This window comes from Leptinotarsa decemlineata, unplaced genomic scaffold (assembly GCF_025532065.1).
Source record: "Leptinotarsa decemlineata unplaced genomic scaffold, Ldec_3_MD MMD2_tig00026358_RagTag_RagTag, whole genome shotgun sequence".
Classification (NCBI taxonomy): domain Eukaryota; kingdom Metazoa; phylum Arthropoda; class Insecta; order Coleoptera; family Chrysomelidae; genus Leptinotarsa; species Leptinotarsa decemlineata.
This window is the reverse complement of record NW_027412703.1, coordinates 176,534-198,446: the sequence shown is the minus strand read 5'-3', so window position 1 is coordinate 198,446 and position 21,913 is coordinate 176,534. Positions and strand designations below refer to the sequence as shown.

Genomic DNA, 21,913 nt, shown 5'->3' with positions numbered 1-21,913 from the left:
AGGTATCTGTTAATCATATGGGGTAATTGTGGCATTACTAATTTCAAAAAAATTCAACGCTACAAAATAAATCAATAAAAATTTTATTTCAAATTCCATTTCGAACCCACACAAATGATTTATTCTCACAGACGGAACTACACTCAATTAAATATCTACTTAAACTTGAGCAATGCAAGAACATATATAAAATAAAAAACAAAAAAATCAAAAGCAACAACGATCTACTAGTCAACAACCAGTTTTATGAGTATAATACAAGGGGTGGAAATTACTTACACCTGAGCATGGTAAGAATGAACAAAGGATTATACAATCCTTTTACATAGGCTATAAAAGTCTTCAATGAATTACCTGTCCATATACGTGAGTTGCTGGGCTATAGTTCATTCATCAATAGTTTAAAAGAACATCTGAGCCTCGAGACACATGTCTGATGCGTTACTACTATAAGCTTTGTGGTGGTTTATTAGTTTTTGTGTTTCACTTGTCATATTGAATGTTTGTGAATCCCAAAACCACAATTTTTGCTTAGGGAGCATAACAACATATTTTATATTTATAGTGTCTTAACTATGTTGAACTGCACGCTCTTCTTATATTTTTAATAAAAAAAAAATGCAATAGTTCTAATAATTCTCATTTTTATTATAAAAACATTGTGTTCAGGTGGAGAATTTCACCAAACAATAATCCCATAGTTAATTCTTGACGGTAACTGCATGAGGTAATATAAAAGTAGACCAGAGTTGTCTAGAATTCTTTTCAGATTTTTTAAAAGATACCACTGTTTATTGATTATTTTCATGATATTATCACAGTGCTGACGGAAATTGAGATTGCTGTCTAGAAAAAGCCCTAAAATTTTATATTGTCAACTCTTTCTATCTCAACATTGGATATTCTAATGTTAATGTCTACCATGTCAATATTTTGGCAGTATGAAAAGCTGCTGCTTCCGTTTTGGAGGCATTCAAAAATAATGAATTATAACTGAATCGATTTTGCAAGGTATCAAGATCAAAATTTATCTTCTTTGATTGACGACTTGTTTATTTTGTGAAAATTCATGTTCACTGAGGATACACTACAAACACACACTTTTGTCTATTTTCCACTATATATCTTTATTGTTGACCGGTTTCGGCTATTACACCATTTTCAAAACTAACTGATTACATTTAAATCTGAGTAATTTATACCTATGTTGCTTATTCTATCATAAATGATTTGATATACCTGATACCCCGGTACCTGCGTTTCATATACCTGTAAAATCCATGAACATAACAAAGCTTTCAATATAATGTAGGTTTTGGGATCTGGATTATAGGTTCAGGAGAGGACTATTATTTAAATCAAGTTGTTCGTTGAGGACAATAGAATTGGGATTTTTCTTTGACCTGTTTATGATAGAATAAGCAACATAGGTATAAATTACTCAGATTTAAATGTAATCAGTTTTGAAAATGGTGTAATAGCCGAAACCGGTCAACAATAAAGATATATAGTGGAGAATAGACAAAAGTGTGTTTTTGTAGTGTATCCTCAATCAAAATTTATATTTTCTTGCAATTCAGACAGATCTTTTGATTTAAATTAGAGGGAGAAATCATCAGCTTACAAACAAGTGAATGACTTTTGCAAAACAGAGATATACAGAATGAAGAGAATTGGCCTCAAAACTGATCCTTGGGGAACACCTATATCATTATTCGACTGATTGAAAAAAAATGTTACGTTATAATTATCATTCCTATATTGTATCTTGACAGCCTGGGTTCGATTTGAAAGGTATGATACGGACCATTCATGCTGAATACCTCTAATACTCATTTTATACAGTTTATCCAGGAGATTTCCGTCAAAGACACGATTGAGGTCACAGATTTGAATAAAAAGAAGTAATTGCCGTTGTAGCAGAATGATTCGATCTAAATCCGTGTTGGTTCGGAGTTAGAATACTTTTTATATTCTGAAAGTTATGTAAAAATTTCAACATTATGTATTCGAAAATACGATAATTTTCCAAATTATGAGAGTTTCCTTTTTTTAGAATTGGAGAAACTATAAAATGTTTCAGTCGCGAAGGAAACTGTCCTTGCCGAAGAGATATATTTATAATGTGACTTAGGGGTGTGTGTGTGTGTATGGGAGAATTGGCATTGGAATTATCCTTTTGCCACAGAGTGTGTGACTTAGGGGTGCTATGAATAAAGTGTTTTGACAATGGGAAATGTTCCTCAATTTGGGTTATTACAGCAAATGCAAGTTTGAAGAAAATAGAGTTGAATTTAATTCATGAGTTTGATTTTTAAAGGGATTTGTTTCTAATTCACATATTGGCAACAGCGCCTATATCAAGTTGAAATAGTTTTTACTTACCTAGATATTCTACTTTAAAAAAGGAAAATAATTTTTTTTATAAACCAACAATAAAGGCAAAATATAAATTATAGTTCAATACCATCTCCACAAGCCACATAAACAACAGTTGTTTTGTTATTTATTTATATAGAGGAAGATAGGTTAGGTGCACAAATCGTCATATGTCACAGAATGTCTCGGAACTCGGAACATAAGTAAACAGAACAGCACTCCTCTGAAATATGTCATCTTTGTCTCGTACAGATAACAGATTCATTGTCCTTTATTAGCTATAACCGATGTTGCCAAATGGTGAAATAGAAACGAATCCCTTTAAATGTTGAATGCATTATTTCATTCCTCTTTTTTAAGTATTCAAATAATTTTTTTTAAAAAAAGGTTGAAATGATGAGTTTAAAATGCGTTGTTTTAGAGCTCTTTTATGAAAACTACTTGATTTTCGTCAGGAGGAACACTCTACAGGATTATTCATTAGATGCAGATATATTACACTGGATCATTGGTACCAACCAAAACATGTTCGACAAACATACACAATCCACATTCAGAAACACTCATCACACAGAAATATATTATGAGTCTATTCCAGGATTTGCAGTGGGTACAGTTTTTTTTTCATTTTAGCTGGAACAAAAACAAGTTCAACCTCCCTATGAACCCCGTTTGGATTCTGACAGAGATTTGGCCAATTTTCCACCAGAATTTACAGACGAACCAGTGCATCTTACACCAGATGATCCGTAAGTAAACTCAGCTGTGACTATTCCATATATGTACTTTATAAAAGTATTATTTTCTGTCAGAACATATTTACAAGGGGTGACCCAAAAAAACGGGAATTACGCTGTGGTGCGAAGGGGGAATGGGGAAACCTATTGTTTGACCATATGTCCGTTAGTGTCGCCTGTGAGATTTTTTTTGTAAAACAACTTTTCATATTTCGGCGAAAACGTAATGGTAGATTGTCGAGAACAACACGTGGCTGTGAAATTTTGTTTCCTGTTTGGGAAATCGGCCGCGAAAACTATTGTAGTGCTTGAGACTGCTCATGGGGATGCTGTCTTGGGTAAAACCAGAGTTTACGGTTGGTTTTCATGTTACAAAAATGAAAAAATGTCTATTGAAGACCAACTTCGTTCAGGACGCCCCTCAACGTCAAGAACTGATGAAAGCGTCATGTTGTGCATGCGGAGTTCGTTTCTCTGGGTCAAACTGTCAACCAGAAGTTTTACTTGGAGGTTTTGAAAAGACTAAGGGAGAGTATCCGGAAGAAAAGAGCAGATCTTTGGCGCACACGCGACTGGTTCTTCCATCATGACAACGCGCCGGCCCACACCGCCCTTTCCATGAAGCAAAAAAACCATGACACCGATTGTCCACCCCCCCATACTCACCGGATCTAGCCCCCTGCGACTTCTTTTTGTTCCCCAGACTCAAAAGGAATATGAAAGGAAAGTGAATACTTTGAAGGTGATCAACATTTGGTGTTAAAATATTGAGAAATAAAGAAGTTATGACGAAATTTCCGTTTTCTTTTGGGTCCCCCCTCGTAGCATTATTTTCTGCAGAATGCCGATTTTTTCGATGCATTTATGTTCAATATGATGCAATATATGTTTTTTACTAAAAAGTCTAAGCAATTAGAACAAGGACCGTGATCTAAACACTTGAATATTACTGGAGTTTTTTTCCCAACACCAAACCGTTATTTTAACACCTCGACACGTGTTTCGATCACCAAGTGATCATCTTCAAGAGGAAGATCAAACTGATCTTCCTCTTAACTCAATCCAATAATGGGTAATTAGGAAATAAGTGAATTAATGTTATTCAAGTACTGTCATCGATGATATGGGTGGATTCAACCCATTCCGTGACAAAAAAATTGTAATTATGAACGAATTGAGTGTTTTTTTGCTATTTGCTACTGAAGAGCCGATAAGACAAGCGTCTTACGGTGAAACATCGGATATCTAACAGTGAGGATGACAATGTTCCATATAAGTGAAATTTTTCTGCCTTCATTAATTATATTGTGTAGAAATCCTGTGAAAGATATCTGATTTGATCCCACACGAATTTTTGGAATAGAGCGTTCATATAAAAGTATTTGTTTGGAAAATATTTTTCTTTCGTGTAATTCAATTTTCATATGAAAATAGCTGTTTCAAAAGGGTTTTTTCTTCCAGTTTATGTGTGAAAGTTACTTATTTGCAAGATCTACACATAATAGAGTTGATTTTTTTTTATTGATTGCTTCCTTCCTTTCTTTGGAAGATTCCCACATTTTTGTATCAAGATAGAGAAGTAGGAGGCCAAAAACTTTCCTTCCCAAAAATTAATCTCTCCTCAAAATATACCCTTTCACATAATAATTCATTCATCAATTTCTATTTAGTTACATCGAAAGTAGTCCCCCTCAGCAGTTCTGATACGCATTATTTTGTATGTCCTTGAACTCTTTCAGTGACTCTGTTTTTATCTACTCAATCGTCGCAAAATTCCGTCCTTTCCTGGGTCTCCTCAATCTTGGGGACAGGAAAAAATCGCAGGAGAGCGAATCTGGTGAATACGGTGACTGAGGCTTGATTATGGTGATGTTTATGGCCATAAAAATTACGAATAAGCAATGACGAGTGATTAGGTGCATTATCCTGATGCAAAAGTCATGAATTGTTTTTCCACGCAGTATTGCTAACTGGATGAACTATAAAGTCGCTACACTTGAAGCAAAATTCCGCTCCGTTACGCTTGTATACCGGACGCAAATCAGTTCGCGCATGCGCTCCATCCAAAATTAAATACTACAGCTTTAACAGTTTGTGTACCGTTCAGATACACAAAACTGGAACCGTCAGGAATCAGGATCATGCTCACTTTCAACTACGCAACTCAGTAGGTATCTAAATTGACAGCAGTTAATTTTTGAAAGCTGTCGTCACAACCAAATATATCTTAGCGCTTGAAATATTGATTTTGGAATTGGATTTATTAGGTTTGTTCTGGTTCTACGAAATTCAGGTACTAGGACGTCAGGATCATGCGCAGTTGATTTAAAGCGTTCTGGTTTATTGAGGATAATTTCGGACTGATGAATCCTCTGTTCTGGTTTCGACAGCAAAATGATCCTAAACTGTTTTGAACCGTTCCGAATCGTTCTTGCTCTCGAGGCTGAACTGTTGAAAACTGTTCCCGTTGCTCATGCGCATTCATGTGGAAATTTGTTTGGGCTATTTGCTAGGGTGTTTTTTTATTTATTTGATTTGAATAATGGGCTTGTTTCATGCTATGGAAAATGCTACTGGTTTGCTTATAGACTGATCGAGTTAGGGGTATATTATACTTATTATCGAGCCTAATCGGCCCCAAAATCTCTTTATATTTGCAGAAAAAAGAATAATTCGAAAAGCAAGAATTTAAATTTGCCGCGTGTCTGTTGACCAATAAAATTGATCGTGTCTAGAGCGGAGTTGCCAAGTGTATTGGTTTTTAATATCCAATCACAGATCTGATGATCCAATTTGACAGACGCCATTTTTGTTGTTATTGTTGTCAACTCGGTGTGAATACAACTGTTTCAGTTATCGAATTATAGAAGGTTTTTTTTTAAAAGGTAAGTCTTGGTGGGTGCCTATTTTGCTGCACATTCCGTGTAATTAGTTTGAATTCTGAAAACTATTTTTTCAGGTTATTTTTTGATTGAATTTTACCATTACTACCACCAAAACGGTTAAAATATGTTTTATACCTAGTTGTAAAAATATATCATCCATACCAGACAAAAAGTTTTTCAGTGTTCCAAAAAACGAAACTCTAAGAGATCTATGGTTTCCTTCAGCTGACCGAGCTAAAATAAAAATTAAATCAAAACTTTCCATCCTTTGATAAAATACAAAGTCTGAAATGAATGTCATATAAATGAAAGGGACTTACTAAATATACCACCTACTGTTTTAATTTTTCATTCTTCATTTCGGTACCAAAGTATTACAATTCATAGATCATTTCTAAATCGGCTCTTGGCAAGTTGTCGGAAGTCAGCTTTAACAAAACTAGGCTCAACATTCATTTTGGAATTATTTTAACAAAAATACGAAGTTTGTAGAAACCGTTGACATTAGAAAGAACACATTGACGCATTCACTACAGAGGGCACTAGCTGACAATATGGCTAATATACCAGTAACGTTGAATTTCTTATTTTTGATTGGGGGTATGAATGCATAATTGATTTATTTTAATAGGGTTCATGAGCATTCGAAAAACATTTGAAAATGCAGCTCGTTTAATTCTATTTAGAATCATATTTAGATATAACTTGTACTATGTCAGTTATCAAGGCAAATATTATTGTCCATGTTCATGCTTAATTCGTGGATTCGAGCGATCTTATTATTGTATATTTATTTGTTTGCTGGCTTTATTCTTGAAAACAATAATGAAAATTTCAATTGATCGTTTATTTTCTCAGGAAAATGGATTGCCCATATCGCAATTCATTGGTTTATTCGGCATTAAAAATGTTTGTCATATCGGATCCATTCTGCTTATTTTTGCAACATTCAGTTTCAACTTTTTTTTTTAGCTCACAGCTCGCGTAGGAACAATTCGTTTTTTCATTGAGTTTAGTTTGTGTGTGTTTTAAAAGTGTTTCAGAGATATATTTGAATATGGTGCATTCTTGTGCTGATTTTAATTGTGCGGAAAGGTACAAGAAAACAGAAAGCGCATTGGTTTATAGATGATTTATTTCGTATAATGAGTATAGGTTCCCAAAGGATAAAATTATTCAAAAAAATGGATGAAAGTATTGAAAAAAAAGAACTACGATTCTTCTACTCTTCCAAGACTTTACAGAAATCATTTAAAAAGTGAGTATAAATGAAAGGGAGACGAAGATAGGGAATTTGATGACACAGTTTTTTATTTCAACTTCAAGTATTCTCCACATAAAGTATTATCTGGAGTTAATACTGTTGCTGTTGCATTAAATTTTATCATATAATTAATGATATTATCTCAGAAGCTTTTGTTGGATCAATTCGAGTACACTCAATTCTGTCTATACTTGACCTCATTCAACTTTCCTCTCAAGTTTTGAAAGATTCAACAGATTACCCAAGCGAGTCTATAACGCTTGAATTTAGTAGCTATATTAGAGAGGTATGTATGTAGGAAACTGTTTGGAACCTTTGGTGTAGTAATGAATATTACTGGAGTTTTTTTCCCACACCAAATCGTTATTTTTACACCTCGACACGTGTTTCGATCACCAAGTGATCATCTTCAAGAGGAAGATAAAACACTAATAACTACTCAAAACTGAGATTACCCTGATTTTACATATAGAACTCATTTCCAAACATGATTTTTCGTGTACATTTTATTCCATGTGGAGAATTTTTTATTAATTGAAACGTTAACGGGTTCATATACACTTCCATAATCAAATTGATAATTATAGGCTCCGTAAGATTTGGCAATGTTGATTATTTCTATTGTTCCTATTGGTCAATCGAACAAGAAGCGGGAACAGGACCGTGACGTCACCACCCTACCACATTCGATTTTTAATAAATAATTACGGGAAAACTACGGTATTTAGTGAGATGAAACAAAGTGCACTGTTTTTCAATTTAAAATTTCTATCAAGTGAACTATAAACCAAAAATCATGAAACAAGCCCATTGATGATTGAGGGTAGATAACATTTGAACTGACGATAAGGATATGCTACATAACAAAATGGACATGATCAACGGTATTTTCACGTTTTCATCTCTTCATATATACGATAGGTGGCACAGTGGTCTCCTCAAAAGCGTTCTGGTTTAAACAAGTGTCAGAGACTATTTCGAACTGTTTTTTGCTTGTACGCATCATGTCTTGTGCAGTTTCCAAACAGTTTCGGATGTTAGAACCACAACAAACCTAGTGTAGAAGGGTATTACCTCAAAATCAAATATCTTCTTCTTCTCTTTCATCATGTAACGGCCTTAGCTACTAAGACTATACTGACTGTGCATTAAATTATCAGCTGTCAGCTTTGGGTGCTGTCCACTACCTCTTCTTCTTCCATATTTTTCCAATATTGATTATTGGTAGAAAATTCCGCTATTTTATGTTCAAATCCGCGACGCCGCTACCGTCGAGTGAATTCCGCTACGGTTGACAACTCTGTTTCCACGATACCGGACGTTTTATTGACTGAACGATCATGTGACAAGAACTCCTGATTCACTACGTCACGGTAATCGAAGAAAACTATGAGCAAAACCTTGACATCATTCAACAACTCCTGGGCGAAGCTCATGCGGTAGTTAATATTTTTGTTCTGATAATACGTTCCTGAAAAACCTATTTTCTGCTCTGTTGTAAGCAATTGTAACTATGTAAATTTTAACTTTTTAGGGCCTTGTTATATACTAATTTTTTTTACAGGAGAGTGATCGAAAAAATCGATCAATCAGAATTTGAAGGATTCGAATATGTCAACCCACTTCTTATGTCTTTAGAAGATTGCGTGTGACACAACGTTCTTTGCGCTCTACATCCCAGAAATCTACCACCTCCACCCTCACGTTTTCCGCCACCAATGCTGCCGCCACCGCCGCCTCCACATTTTCAGAACTATGGTGGAAATTTTCTGCATGTAGATATGCGTCCTGCAAAATCTATTCTACACAATATATTCTGCCTTCCTCTAAATTGAATTCAAATGCTATTAATATGAAATTTAAAAATATGCTTGGCAGTAGGCCTCGGATTTGTATAGCACGTTCAGAATTGAAGTAATCAAAAAGTTAAGTTATGCAAAATATAAGTGCCACAAAGCAGTAACTCGAGTAAAGTTTCTTGTCATAACATTTTTCAAATGTTAATTATCAGAAACTACTAATACGGCAGTCTAGATGATAACCTCCAATGTCGAGTAATGATGTTCTCGATAAGATGACTCAAACAGAATATTTTCAGAAACTGTGTGAGAGCTTTTGCCAGATTTGCTGGTCGTGGTCTTCAACCCAAAATATAGTAACGAAGTCTCGTCCACCACCGATGTTGGGATAAATGTAGCACATTATGTTTGTCGTCTCGCTGTCTTTGATTCTGTCTACTGCAATTGTAGACAGCATGAATAAGCACCTGCAGGCCACAGCTAGCTAATCCGGAAATTAGCTTCGATGCAACTTTGAAAGTTCTCCTTATTTTTCAAGAATCTTGAATTTTCAATATACTTTTTAATTTTCGGTAGAAGTATCAACTTTCAGTTCTTAAAATGATACTATGCACTTGCATTTGATTATTAAATATTATGAATATGGCCTATTTTTCTTGGAGACTAATTTGGAGTTGTCAAATGCAGATAATCAACACAACATATTAATCAATTTTCAGATGGACATTTGATAAGAGTACCGGGTGAATCAGAAATCAATACCGCGAATTATTGGCAGAGCTTTGTTAGTTATAATATTCAAGCCTTCATTCCATTCATAAATATATTTATGTCATTTTGGGCTTTATGGGTTTTCACTCCCCTAAAACTGAGAGTATGTACTCATGATGGATGATGCATCAGAGATCTGTGCTCGAGAATTGATATTCAGTATATCTTAATGTTGATAGGTTGAAAATTATTACTTTAAAGAAAGAAAAAGCATTTATGAACATTGAATTTTTGAGAAAAGTTAGGTTGAATGAAATATTTACTGTTTGATAATAGTTTTGTAATTGTTATAATAAATATTAACCATTTAGAATAATATATATCATTAATTTCATTATATGTCTCCTGATATTTTAATATTGTATTATTTAGGAGTTTGATATAATATATAAAGTTCATTATTTCATATTATTGTATTCGAAAGTATTATTTTATTCCTTTTTTGTATTGAAATGCATTTCCACAATAAAGATTTACAACAATGACAAGTACATCATTCACATGTTAGAAACAACCATTATTCCATAAAAGTCCCTAACACAAATAAATCCTGGGAATTTAGACCAATCAACACTTTGCGTTGTATTGAAAAAAATTAGAACTCGCAGTTTATAATCAACTCATTGAATATCTAGAAAATAATGATATTTTACTAAAATATCAGTTTCAGAAAACATCATTCATGTGAGTCTGCATTACAAGTCACAATATCAAAATGGAAAGAATCAATAGATAAGGGACATTATATCATAGCCGTATTTTTAGATCTTAAAAGAGCTTTTGAGACAATTGATCGCCACATATAGTAATATGTGGCGATCAATATTTAGTAAAATAAACCGCAAAGTATTGGTATCAGGGAAACTGTTTTGTTATGGCTGACTGATCATTTATCACAACGCAAACAGGTAACCAAAATAAAGGATTCAGTGTCATCATCTCGCGATGTCATTTTCGGGGTACCTCAGGGGAGTGTTTTGGGACCTATATTATTTTTAATCTACCTGAATGATATAGATACCATCCATGGTTGTGATTTCATGAACCTTTTTTGCAGACGACACTATGTTATCAATTTCAGGAGATAATATAGAAACAGTAGCTGATCAAATGAATAATGAACTAAGAAATGTTTTCAAGTAGCAATAAATTAAAACTCAACACCTCCCAAACAAAATATATGATCTTATCAACTGGTTATAAGCTATCACTCATCAACAATCTCAACATAAGATTACAAATTGCAGGTGATGTAATAGAGTTTGTAAGTGAATTCAAATACTTATGTTCCATGGTGGATAATCGTTTATCTCTTCATGCTCATTTTGATTGTATATATAAAAAAATTACTAGAAAAATATATTTTTTCTCAAGAATTTCATCTCGGCTTTCGATGTACTCAAAAATTACATTATATAATTGTATAATCCAACCCCATTTTGATTATGGTGCTAGTCTGTTATACTCATTTGACCAAAATGAGGTATCGGCTTTACAAAAGTTACAGAATCGTGGAATGAGGATTATTTTACAAGTGAATAGGTATTCTAGTATATCAAACATGTTAAGTACATTGCAGTGGCTGTCTGTTTCCCAGAGACTGTACGAACTAGCAATGATATTCATTTTCAAACTAACACATAACTTGCTTCCAACTTATTTTGAAGAATTCTGTGTATATGAATCTCAAATCCATAACCACTTAACAAGAGCAAGTAGCTCACAAAACTTCCACCTTCCTCGAACTAATTTGATTAGTACATTGAAGTCTTTATTTAATAAAGGTTTGAATGAGTATAACAAACTCTCACTTTCGTTGAAAGATTCAATAAATGTTTTCCAATTTAAAAAAAAACTCGTGAACTATACAGGGTGTCCCTGGACTTCCTCTTTTCCTCTCATGAAGTACTGGTGATATTTTGACCCCATCTATACATTCCCGAGAGGAAAAGAGGAAGTCCAGGGACACCCTGTATAAAATATCATACCTGATTTTCTTTATTCTGTTTGGTAATATATTTATTTTGTATATCCTCATGTTGAAACCATTCTTTAATCATTGAAAAATGTTTTTTTTTTCTTCTATTATATCATTTTTGTTATGTCATTTATTTATATATTTTTAAAATAATGTATGTATATTAGGATGTCCTAAAGAAATCAATAAATATTATTATTATGAATTGTTATCTAAAGACTGTCAGTACATAGAGTTGTAGCCAGGAGTGGAATCAGAAATGTATTGAGGGAGGGGGCGCACTTGAGTTGAATTTTTCACTATGAATAAACAAAAATTTAGTAAACATAAAAGTTTCACATGAAAACAACTAGTGTACTTGGCATAATATACTCTGTTTATTTCATGGAAAGAAATGGAAAACACCAATAATTCATGATTTTTATATGTCTCGCAGACAAATTTTCTGCGTCCGGGGTAGGTTTTATCCGCCACTGGTTCTGAAATTGAACTTTTTATTTCTGTCTGCTCCTTGTGATTTTCATCTTCAATTTGTATTCAGATTTTATAGGGGCCCTCGAACTTCGACAATTAACGGTCATCTTTCGAAGCTACGTCGGTCAATTTCATCAGTTCGGACTTCCATTGTCTAATATAATATAAATTTATTTGAAATCCCTGAAAGTGGGCTCAACCTGAAATTATCCACAAAGAGGAACACCGTTGTTGTCCAACAACGCACTTAGTCAAACTAGCGTAGAGATACGCAACATATGGAAACCTCTGATCAAGCGAAAAACGACCAACTCCCGCCAAACGGTCATCTCCCGCTAAAACCAATGAAGCGGAAAGAGGGGATAAGTGAAAGCACTCGAATGACCTATGAAATGTCAAAAACAAAATATTTCATAATTATGTTCCCACAGTTCATGTTACTAGAAGTACAACAAGCGAATTGCTACCCACTCCAAAATTCAATAAAAATATTTGTCATGGCTTCTTAATTTACACACTAACAATAGAAACATCGTGAATCAACTTGGTTAATTCTTCTTCTTTTATTTTTAATTCTTCTTTCTTTAGTTCTTTCAGGGATTTCAAATCATTTTATATCATATTAGACGATGGAAGTCCGAACTAATGAAATTCATCATGAAACATTGTCAATCATTTCCAAACAAACATTTACAAACCTATTAAAAACGGAATCGGGCCCTATGTTTGGAAAACTATTCTAGCCTTAAGTTTTTTGAATAGTTTTCCAAATTTCGGCCCCGTTTTCGTTTTTAGATAGGTTTGCAAATCTCACTGACACTGATTTTACACAGAAGGAAATTAGACTTTTGGAATCAATAGATTTAAAAGGGAACAATTCGAATATATTTGAATTGTTCCCCATTATAGAATTTAGATTGAAAGGAGAAATTTGGTAATTAGAATAGATCTTGAAAGTAGGTAAAATAAGGGCACAGGTAAGAACTGTATTAGTTTTGAGAGGTGGAAAGTATAGGTAATGGATTTATCCTGTAGAAACTGGGTTGGTAGTGATATTAAAAGTGATTCAAATAACTATAAAAGCACGACACTGAACTTGTATACACAGTGTTGTGACGCCAGAAAGGGCTATCATATAGCAAAACATGTGTTGTGGTTTTGTAAAAGTGGAAATAACACAAGTGTTTTTTGAATACATTGCAATGGATTGTCATCATGTATTGGTAAGTTCTATCATATTTGTGTCCTAGGAAAACATGTTTATTGACAATAGAATTTCAAAAAAGCTCGAATCCAAATATGTCTATATACTAGGATACGGAATAGAAACTTGGTCACATTTTAATACATACCATTATTTTTTGTCCAACTTTCACAGTCTAAATATGAATCTGTTTTATTAAAAACCTTGGATACATACAAATATTGAATGCGTCATTTTACTACTTAATCGCCAGATCAGGAGCATTGCAAATAATTAATGACATGACATTCATTCAAACGAAACAAATTTCTTGTGGCACTATTCAAACATTTGTATAAAAATATATGTATTACATAATAACTCTTTGTATTTCTATAAAATGTATTTCTATTTTGTTTTTGAAATTAATGGGTTCACAACTTCAAAATGGTTTTGTTTCAATTCAATTCATGTATATCAGAATGATGCTCAAAGGTACGTTGGTAATCAATGATAGATAATAAGGCTTTCCAAAGTTGAGTGAAAGTATTTTTCATTTCTTGTAACAACTAAACATTGTGTGATAAAATGGGCCTGAAACTCCTTTATAATGATGTGCCTGTGGTTTATAAGACAAGGAAATTTCCATTTTGTCACCTGCATTAGAAGTGAAATGTTGAAGTGTTAGGTCAGGAGTTTTGTATTCATTATAATTTGAGTCCGTACCAAGGAGCGGTGCCGGTGCTTAGATACTTATTGTGGAAATGGCAAAATATTAACTTCAAAACCAATATTCAAAGGTTGTTTATTTCAAATGTTCTTTAAATTTTGGAGTTAATGGAATATTATTTTAAACTCAGTCGACCCATTTATTCACGTCAAAAATACACAAGAAAGCGATCTTGGAAACAACGCCGATTTTGATGATATTCATTATAAAAATAAGAAAACACTGAAATAATATGATGTTCCAGACAACAAAACTTCACAGAGAGAGAAAACAAACGAATGGCCGTATCTATGATACTGATAGGGTGTTGTGTCTATCAATGGCAGCAATAAAATAATTTTTAAAAAATTGTGTGTTAACAGTTTTATTGAAAAATATGTAAATACTACGCCCAACGATTTTATTATTATTTTAACTGATCAATACTGTAGATTGCTGAGGAGAGTGGTTTGATGACTGCTACCTAAGAACTTCTGAATTAATTTTTTTTTTAGTAAATTTTTCATTAAAACTGTTTATATATAAATATTTTTTTAGTCGTATTTCAAAGTTTTTAGTTTCTAATTTGTTACTCAATTAGTCTCATTCTGTTTAGTTCATTTAGTGCCTCAGTATCACAAAGTTTATTTCCTGGCAGTTTTTTGCAATCTCTTTTCGCCTTTTCAAGCCTTCTTTTTTTGTGCTTCAGGTTCCGTTTTATTTTTGTTTGTTTTAGTTTTATTACTATTCACCATTGTGATACACGTTTTGGAACCTTTGGTGTAGTAATTAATATTAATGAAGTTTTATCCAAACACCAAACCGTTCTTTTAACACCTCGACATGTGTTTCGACCACCTAGTGATCATCTTCAAGAGGAAGATTAAACTGATTTTATCTTCCTCTTGAAGATGATTAATTGGTGATCGAAACACGTGCCAGTAATATTCATTATTTACCATGTTATTCCCACGTGTAATGGTTTAACCTCCCCTCCCCAGGGGTCTAATAGAAGGGCAAGGCATTATATACAACAAGATATGTCTGAGTCTTGACTTGGGTGGACGTTCTTTGTATTCTTTGGGAGTTCTTTGTATTTGATTATATTGGATTTGCATCTTTTCTACAGTATACTACTGTACTAGTCAGCCCTGTCATTTAATACCCATATTGAGGTAGTTGTGAAAAAAATCTGTAATATGAGGCTGCGGTCATCTTGAATTTACACTCATATAGTTTTTATTGAATTATATTGTCACCAAAACTTTATAAATATGTATACCAAATATCAGATCAATGTGTCAAAAGGGGTTGAAATTCCATTAGGTACTAAATTTGTCCCAAACATACAGTACAAATAAGAATGAAGAAAGAAAAATTATTCAGGTATTTTACTGATTAAATTGAAATAAGCCATAATGAGGCCATCGACATCCCTTCTAGTGTTCAGTGTAGAATAATTCTTATTCTACAGGTAATAAAGTACCTGATTGAAACACTTTCAGATGGATCTGATCATGAAGTCATCCTCTTTTCAAAGGAAAATTAGAAAATATCTGGGGTTTGCCTGGTTTAAGCAGGTATGTGATACATTAAGAAGTGCTCTTCGTGAGTCGAAATTCAAAACTAAAACCAATTTTGAATGTTGCATTCAAAAATTTCCAATAATTAATAATGTGAGTGTTCCACAACATACAACTATCATGTTAGGTGTTATATCAAATCATAAAACAACATTGACTGCATTTGCACTTTTTAACTGACTCATACAGGTGAAGTAATGGGGACAAGTATAGATATGTTTGAAACTGGGAAACAATATATTGGGAACTCATTAATTTGTTAGGTGAATTCAATCTTCAACAGGTTATTAACGAGCCCGCCAGAGATATTGGATGTTTTATGAGAAGTCGTTTGTGAAATACCTAAACCTGAACAGAAAGCTATAAAATATAGAGACTTCTCCAGCTTTGATTACAACGAATTAACAAAAGGCGCGACTAACATCAACTGAGACTACATCGAATTGTAATTGTCACCAATAATACACAAAAAATTTAAATTTTGTAATATTTTTTCTGTTCGACAATAATAATAATAATAAACAGCTTTATTTCAGAGTAGATTACAAACTTTTATTGCAAAAGGTCAGTAACATAGAATGAAATGGCGTCAAACAGGGGGGGGAGATTCAGATTTTTTGTTATAAATATTTTTAAATGAATGTTCCAGTGAGATACGCGTTCAAATCGTCTATGAGAAGTTTTTTTAGTTCTCTTTTGAAAATTCCAATTTTCTTAGTCCGTTTTATTCTGTTAGGAAGATCGTTGAAACTCTATAAATCTATGAAGGGGATACATATATTCATTTGTTCTAGCTAGTGGGATATTTATGAGCAGGTATATTCTCAGTGAAAAAGTGTGAATTTTTATAAATGAACATTAGGCATTCATAGATATAAATCGCGTAGATTGTCGTTATATTGGTTGATTTAAATCTTGTTCTGCAAGTTTGGTTATATTTTAAGTTGTTGATTCCTCTTATTATTCTTTTTTGAACTATGAAGATTTTTTCGATATTTCGACTGCTACCCCAAAAAATAATTCTGTACTGAGCAACCCATTGGAAGTTAGCCGTGTATATTGTTTTGGTAGCCTCGTTGTGCAGATATTTTGATGTAACTCTGAAAACACATTATCTTGTAAATGAATTATTATTTCAAGCGCATTTGTAATCGAAAATGCGTGGTCTTATTATAAACCCTACTGAAACAAATTCTATTTTGATAAGTATAAAAGTCTCGTCAATAAAAATAGAGCAATACGATTAGATAATATTGCTTTCAACGACGACATAATCCATTTCGTAATTTGGACTTTGAAAAATATCTGCTAAGTGAGTTCAAAGTATGTTACTTCAATCACTACAAAATTTCTTCCCGATGTCCCTATGTATGCTTAGAAGTTACCAAGAAAAATCTCTATTTATAGAGGGATAAATCATATCGAGCAATTCACTTGTATATATATTGTGGTTTATTTTATAATTTATAATTTAAGTATGATTTGGAAACAATTTTTATATGTATATTAGGTTCAATAAACAATTTCAATTTAGATCTTGAAAACTACGCAGCGGATTTTGATGTGGGTTTTTTGATAGATGAGAGATTCAAGAGGAAGATTTGTATGTATATGTATAACATGCATAATATAGTAGAGAAACACTGATAATTTAAGAGTTTTCTAATGTGATGTCGAAAATAAACATATTTTTTGCGCTCATATTGCAGCCGCTAGCTGAACCCTACGAGATAGATAAAAAATGTACTACAGTACAAGTATGGATATTTGGATATATGGATATACAGAAGAAATAAACTGGGGACTGATCATTGCGGTCATTTTGAGAAATTTTGATTTTATGGTTTAATAGAAAACAAAAATTACAAGTTCTTCAATATAATTACTTGAGATTGTACACCTTGAAAAGGCCCTTGATGATATGTCTATCTTTTAGGGATATCCCATATTAACCATTTTTTTCATTCTCGAGAAATAATGCCTTATTTACGAAGCGATTTTAAGCAATACAGTATTAATCCTCATTCAATTAAGTACCATAAGTATCAGCATTACAGCCTGGGGCGGAGCCGGGCGGGTCGCTTATTTATCATATACCTATATTGATTTTGAGAATTTTATTTATACGACAAATGAAACAAAGTCATACATCATAGTAATTTTCAGTTGTTGAATATAAATCTTTGTATATCTTTACAGAAGAAACAAACTGGGATCTGATCAATGCGGTCATCTTGACAAATATTGATTTTATGGGTTGAACATATATTATGATTTTTCAACTGATACCAGCAAACGGAAATTACAAGTTCTTCAAAACAATTGCTTGATATTTTGAAACGTTATTGTAAAACGAAGCACTCAACTCAATCGTCAAAATTTTTATAATTAAAAACACGCTTGCATTGCTTTTTGGTTATTAGGCCGTGTCAGGAATCACACGTTGAAAGGTAAGACCTCATTAGTCCCTAGCTCGCACAAGTTTCGACTTTTGAGAGTTGTCGTTCGTAGGGGTGCGATAGTTGGTTAACGGAAAAAACCCATTGTAGACATAGTTTTTTGAACATATTAGCATATTATAAATATCAAAACCAAGACCTACTTGTATGAGTTGATCAGGAGAACGGCGTCGGTGCAGTGTTTACTTGAGAAACATTGATATGGTGTATAATGTACTGAGACATAATACGAAAATTGTTTCTAATTCCACGCACTTGCTATTCTCGAAAATTTGGAGATATAATCATATTCTGGATCAATATGAAATGTTAATTTAAAAATAGGCATAAAAAAATTAATGTCTTACCAACGAATTTCAATTTGAGAATTATTATTACCTATGTTTGAACCACATTCAAATAAAGTCGTTGCAATATGAATTTTCCAAAAAAAAAAAGTGCAAAAGCTTGTTTTCTGAGTATTACATATTGAGTTTCATATGGTTTTGCTATGCAATATTTTTCAATTTATAAAAATTGATTTATTAGATTTCATTGACTTTTATGTAATAGAAAATGTTATATTAGCGAAATGTAGTTATACGATATTTACATTTTGTAATAAGAAATTATAACTAATAATGTAAGCTTTTCCACAAAAAATAAATCAACCAAGTACTCAGGAAAATTATTGATTGATATTCCAGAAATGTTATACATTTATCACATTATACATTGAAAATATACCAATCATCTATTAGTTTCTGTCTGCAACGCTAAATTTGTTAAAAAATATCAGTCGTAAGGAGTCTGCAGGTATAGAAAATGGTTTTTGACAATTTCCAGCGGAACAATACCTCTTCAAGTAGTAGTTAATGAAAACAATTTCAGTGGAAAGTACATTTTCACAAAAATTTATTTCAATTTTTTGTCACGAAAGCTAGGTATTGATTTCTTACGAAATTACAAAGAGTTACTTTTTGTTTACAAAAATACTGACTATCTGCTAAATCTCAAAAAGGTCTCATCAAAATATCAATATCCTAGAACAGTTTTTTGTCAAAATTAGCAGTGATTTTATTTATACAATTATCTTCTTGATGATACATATCCATTACCATGGAAAATTTTGTCAGAATACTGTAACAACTTATTCCGTAGTAATTTTACTTTTTTCAACAATAAAGCAGCTTTAATAAAAATAGCTCCATTCATTCTGAAAAAACTCTTTTCAACACATGGACATTTTAGGCTGTGAATGAGGTATATTTTCGGGTTCACAATATCACATCGAATAAAAAAGTTACAGCCTATTCAAAAGGAATCAATTCTACAGTTGAATGAAAGATATGCTTATTAAGCAACACTTGTACAGTTTTACTTAAATAGCTATTGTCGTGTGGTTAATGATGGTTTACGCCTACCTACATTGATATGCCATAAGACTTGAATTAAAATATTATTGATATTATTCTACTTTTGTCGATGTGGATGATAATTTGATATAATATTCTATGTTGTAGAGAAATTTTTGCGCTTATTGCAAGAATCGAGTCTGGAGACTGGGAAGGCAGGGTTTCAAATGTATTCAGTGTAACTTACTCGTACTGGTGCGTAAGAATAGCCGCAATTCTGTAAATAAATCGGATGTAACAGGTGAGTAATTATTTACCTTTCTTCGAGTGTGCATGATATAAATCAAAAATGAAAAATTCGTGGATACAACACTCCAAACTGGGGGGCAAACCGCAGACACGTGTTTCTGGCTATTGGCCTCATCAGCGCGGTGCAGCCAAGTGTAAAGATAGGCAACACTTGTTTGCCGAAAGCAGGAAACAACACAAACGCACGAAGTCAACAACAGGAGCCAACCGCACATTTGTGGTTTCAGTTAGAAGACCTAGAATTGCCTATCTTTACACTTGGCTGCACCGCGCTGATGAGGTCAATAGCCAGAAACACGTGTCCGCGGTTTGCCCCCCTGTTTGGAATGTTGTATCCACGAATTTTTAATTTTTGATTTACATCAGTACCGGGCATGCGGTCCTCGATTGAAGACATAAATTGACTTGGGTGTCACACCAATAGGTGGTTCCACTTATGTCTCGCTTGCGTTAACGCAGTTAGTTTTAAGTACTTTTCTCGGTTTTTCACATTTTGTCTTCAATCGAGGACCGCCTGCCCGGTACTGACGATGCCCAATAGGCTGAAACAGCTGTCTACCATCTCTCTCTCTCTCTCTCTCTCTCTCTATATATATATATATATATATATATATATATATATATATATATATATTGAACTATACTATATATGTATATATATATATATATATATATATATATATATATATTCTGAACATAAGTCGATTTCAGGTTGTGCATATATATATTGAACTATACTTCACAAAATCCAAACACGTGTTTCGGTTCCTCAAGCTTGATGAAGCTAACGTGTTCAATATTATAGATATACTTTTACGTTGAACATTTTTCAAATATATCTTGGCAAATATATTGTGATGGAACATGTAGCAAGTAATATATCTATGTATATCAAGCCGCCATTTGTCGTTGAATCATATGGAAATTCATGGCTAGTCATGACGATTTATTTTAGGACATTCATTTCATGACTAGTCATAAAATTACCTTCCCAAAAGTCATCAAAATGAAACTACCCCCTAACCATCACACCTGACAAATGGCATACATCTACAACTTCGAATATGCTTCTGAAATAAGTTTCAAAATCCCTCGCTCACGCGGTGTACTACAATCTCAATGCATTATTACCATTAGCGACCTTTTAGCATGGCATCATCTTTGTTTTATCTTATGGTAATTTAGCAGCCCCTAGCCTTTCATTTGATGTGCTGCACGTCACTATCCAACTATCTTTCATACATATACATCTCTCCTCGAATTTTTATTCGGTACTTTGATGAACTGTCACAAATGATAGGAAGCGTTATCAAAAACTAGTACACTATTCGCATCCAAATTTGGGATCAATGTGTTTTCAAACTATTCCTTGGAAATATTAGCTTCCATGTTCTTATGATAGTCAACATTGCAGTCCTCAAGTTTTTTCCACATAATTTCAAAGAATGCAGAACTCATCTTTTACTTCCTCCGCAATGCACTAAAATTAGTCGCGATTCTTTGTTTGCAGGCATGTTAGGCGTACACATTCTCGAACCATCAGTCCACCCTTTCGTAACTGTGTCGTGAGTGTCATACCAAGTTTCGCCCAAATAGAAAATCTGCCGTTGTTCTTATCTATATTTAGTTATTTGTTCTAAGTATTAGTTACGCAATTCCACTACTCTTCTCTTTTCCATATTCTGAAGAGTTTTGTCAGAGCAGCTCACGTTATGGCCGGAAGTATTCAATTTCTTCCTTTTGATTTCAGTTGTAGGAATCTCATTGCTTTTGTAACATTCGTATATTGTTTTTTTCAATGATTTTATCATATAAACATCTAAAGGTTTTGGTAATCCTGTGTCACGTTGCGTCTTGCGTTCATAAGGTTTTTTTTTGACTATTTTACGTACAGTTGAGAAAGGAATTTCGGTCAAATTTGATGTTGCTTGTAATAGGTTTCCCTCGAAACCAAACTTGAGATGTAGATTCTTATATACATTGAAACATACTCTCTGTGTTTCAGTATTCAAATGCATCCGAATCTTATTCACTGGTATCTCTTTTTCG

The 21,913-nt window shown here is 33.1% G+C and overlaps 2 protein-coding genes across 4 annotated transcripts in view; both read left to right on the top strand.

Moving 5' to 3' along the window:
- aPKC (protein kinase C iota type) overlaps positions 1 to 10,317 on the top strand; it is a 78,680-nt gene extending 68,363 nt beyond the window's left edge. For all 3 annotated transcript variants that reach the window (XM_074184685.1, XM_074184684.1, XM_074184686.1), the window contains 2 exons: positions 3,013 to 3,128; positions 8,830 to 10,317. In XM_074184685.1, the coding sequence (XP_074040786.1) occupies positions 3,013 to 3,128; positions 8,830 to 8,917 (204 nt within the window). In that variant the 3' untranslated portion in view covers positions 8,918 to 10,317. The remainder of the gene's footprint in view (positions 1 to 3,012; positions 3,129 to 8,829) is intronic.
- Positions 10,318 to 13,358: 3,041 nt separating this feature from the next.
- The window catches only part of LOC141486548 (atypical protein kinase C-like), a 30,352-nt gene continuing 21,797 nt past the window's right edge, over positions 13,359 to 21,913 (top strand). The window contains exons 1-2 of the mRNA XM_074184688.1: positions 13,359 to 13,510; positions 19,724 to 19,856. Of these exons, the coding sequence (XP_074040789.1) occupies positions 13,433 to 13,510; positions 19,724 to 19,856 (211 nt within the window). The 5' untranslated portion in view covers positions 13,359 to 13,432. The remainder of the gene's footprint in view (positions 13,511 to 19,723; positions 19,857 to 21,913) is intronic.